Raw genomic sequence first — 2648 nt, 5'->3', positions numbered from 1 at the left:
ATGAGATATGCCCATTCAAAGTTTGACATTTCAGTCGGTTGCTATAGCGCCCCCCTTTGGCCAATTGATGTAATATTGCTTCATTGGCATCCTCCCATGACCCTCTACCAATGTACCAAATTTCACAAGGATTGACCAAGTCAGTGAGGAGAAAAACGGATCATGGATCAAAGATCATGGATATGCTCTTATTTTTGGCACAGCAGTGATAAATAATCTCTAACAAACAGCATAAAGTGAACAGAATCGTCAAAGATGCATTTTGTTGTATGAATTAACCTGCAACAGGGCTGCAACAGTCTATTCATCCATTTAAATGTTAACTTTTAAATGAATCACCAACTAATTTGATAATCAATTAATCGGTTGGAGTAATCTTTTAAGAAAGAAAAAGTTGAAATTGTCTGATTCCAGCTTCTTCTATGTGAATATATTATTATATAAATATTGGTTTAAAAGAAAGAAAGAAAGCCAAAAAAGATCCTGGAAGACTCGAATTAATGCAGAAAACCATGGAAACAAGCGAGGCACTTTGTCTCCAGGTGAAAAGGTGAAGTAATCTCATTCATGTATTCTTAAAATAGAGGCAGTCTAGATTTTTTGATAGTTGTCTGTATTAATTTTGAGACTTCCAAGATTTTTCTGCTTTTTTCTTTTTTTAAGCCAAAATTAGGTTTCTCTTTTTTACCAACCTCACCAAAGAGCACCTGTTGTACCAGCCATCAGAGCCAAGCAGTGCTTCCTACTTCCATTTTAAACTATTTGCTTTTCTTTATGAGACAAATGTAGGAATGTCATATCATGTCTTATCTGAACTCTGATTATGTATTATATTAAAAAAATATAATACAGCTGATCCAGACGTCAGTGCACTGAGGAGAGAATGTCTTTAGAGGAATCAAAAAGCTGCTGCTGCAGTAATGGAGTGAAAATGAAGTAGAATGAAACAAATGTATTTTTGCTCCTTGGCTGACACTGTACATCTGAAACCTTTAAAATCCTCTGACATGCAGACTGTAAGGGCAGAAGCTTGGGGCCCCTCTGAATGCTGCAGCACTAACAGTAACTGTGTTGACTTTGAGTCCCAAAGGAAAAGAAGCAAAAAGGAGGGATGCCTTCATAGCGATGTCTTTGACCTCTAGTGACCTGAAGTCTGGCACACATCTCCCATGTCCTGTTAAAAAACGAGGCTGACAGGTGAATTGAAGTCTCCCTGATGAAGACAAATACGGCTTTCCTGTTCCTTCTCACAACAACTTCCTGGCAAGTCCCCAAACAAAACTGGAGGTCTAAGCAAACAGAGCGGTCTGGTCATTTCACGACCTACAGCACCTTTTCCTTAAAGGAGCGTAACTTTTATTTGCTGAGTATCATTATCTGAAAACCAGGTGCAAAGGCTTTCTTCTGCATCATTGGGGAAGCTTACGTAATATAAATAACTGAGGAAAGTACACATGAGCGTCATTAAATCTGTGTAGAAGGAAAGTAGATGAAATATTTGGTAAAACACAAAATAACTAGCGATGCCATTAAACTTTAAATGTTATTTGTGTCTGCTGTCTTGTGGTCACACTCAGGATGTGTGTATTTGTGAATGTGTGACATTGTCAGTACATCTGGGAGGCATCAGTCACAGGTGTGTGCACAGTTCCTGCTCAGAGACTTCCAGCTCTGGAGTCATTTATTACCCACACTCCTGTTATCACTGTTGTGTTTGTACTGAACACCCCCCTCTCCTCCTTCAGAGACCCTAACCTCCCACACACCCTGCTCTCTCTGGACTCCAGCCTGAACATCCTTCCCTCGCCAACGCCAGGAGCCCGTCTTGGCAACAGAGCGGTCTGCTGCTCTCATCAAAATCCCTGAGCTCCTCTTTTTATAATTTATGGTCTTCTCCAAATATACGTTTGTCAGTCTTTGGAAGCAAAATCTCAAAAGGTTGTCTCTGAGTACACACTGGAACAATGAAAGAAGTCTTGCAACAATTTCCTCTATCTTTCCACATTATCTGGAGGGTAGTTTCAACATGCTCACTTAATGAACATTCTCTCCACTGACACATGGAAATATGCACCTAAAAAAAACAACTAAACAGGGGACTTGTTTAAAAATAAGTTTATTAAAAAGAACACAAAACCGCTATGCAGCACATTTTCCACTGCAGATTCTACAAGTAGACATTGTGATCACAAATCTGTTATCTGCCATATCTTTCAGACGAAACAATGAAACAGGTCTTAGTAATAAGGAGTATCCAGAGTCAGAACCTGAAGTTGGCCTAAAAAGGATTCTTTAATCCCCCTGCTTCTTCTTCTTGACCTGTGGTGAGGTATTGTTGGTTTGAGAGAAGTGCTCAGACATGGCAGCAAGCGCCCGGTAGCGGTGAGAGATAGTATTCTTCACTTCTTTGGGCAGTTCAGCATAGCTGCAGATGAAAAGAAAGTGATTAAAACTAGTCCATAGCCATTGGTAGCTTTGTCACTGTCTACCTATGCCAGTCCTCAATGCCTATGTGCAGTTTCACATAGATTGACCACGTCAGTGAGTAGAAAAACGTGGGATAGACAGAATGACTGACTGACAGAATGACACACTGACAGTTTCCGTGATTATGTACAGCATACCATACCATGACTTAGTCATACCAA

The 2648-nt window shown here is 40.0% G+C and overlaps 1 protein-coding gene across 1 annotated transcript in view; it reads right to left on the bottom strand.

Moving 5' to 3' along the window:
• Positions 1–2098: 2098 nt before the first annotated feature.
• The window catches only part of itpa (inosine triphosphatase (nucleoside triphosphate pyrophosphatase)), a 3788-nt gene continuing 3238 nt past the window's right edge, over positions 2099–2648 (bottom strand). The window contains exon 8 of the mRNA XM_050054888.1: positions 2099–2425. Within this exon, the coding sequence (XP_049910845.1) occupies positions 2293–2425 (133 nt within the window). The 3' untranslated portion in view covers positions 2099–2292. The remainder of the gene's footprint in view (positions 2426–2648) is intronic.

The sequence above is a fragment of the Epinephelus moara genome, chromosome 10 (assembly GCF_006386435.1).
Source record: "Epinephelus moara isolate mb chromosome 10, YSFRI_EMoa_1.0, whole genome shotgun sequence".
In the NCBI taxonomy this organism is placed as follows: domain Eukaryota; kingdom Metazoa; phylum Chordata; class Actinopteri; order Perciformes; family Serranidae; genus Epinephelus; species Epinephelus moara.
Note: the sequence above shows the minus strand (reverse complement) of the source record. Positions and strands in the feature narration are given on the sequence as shown.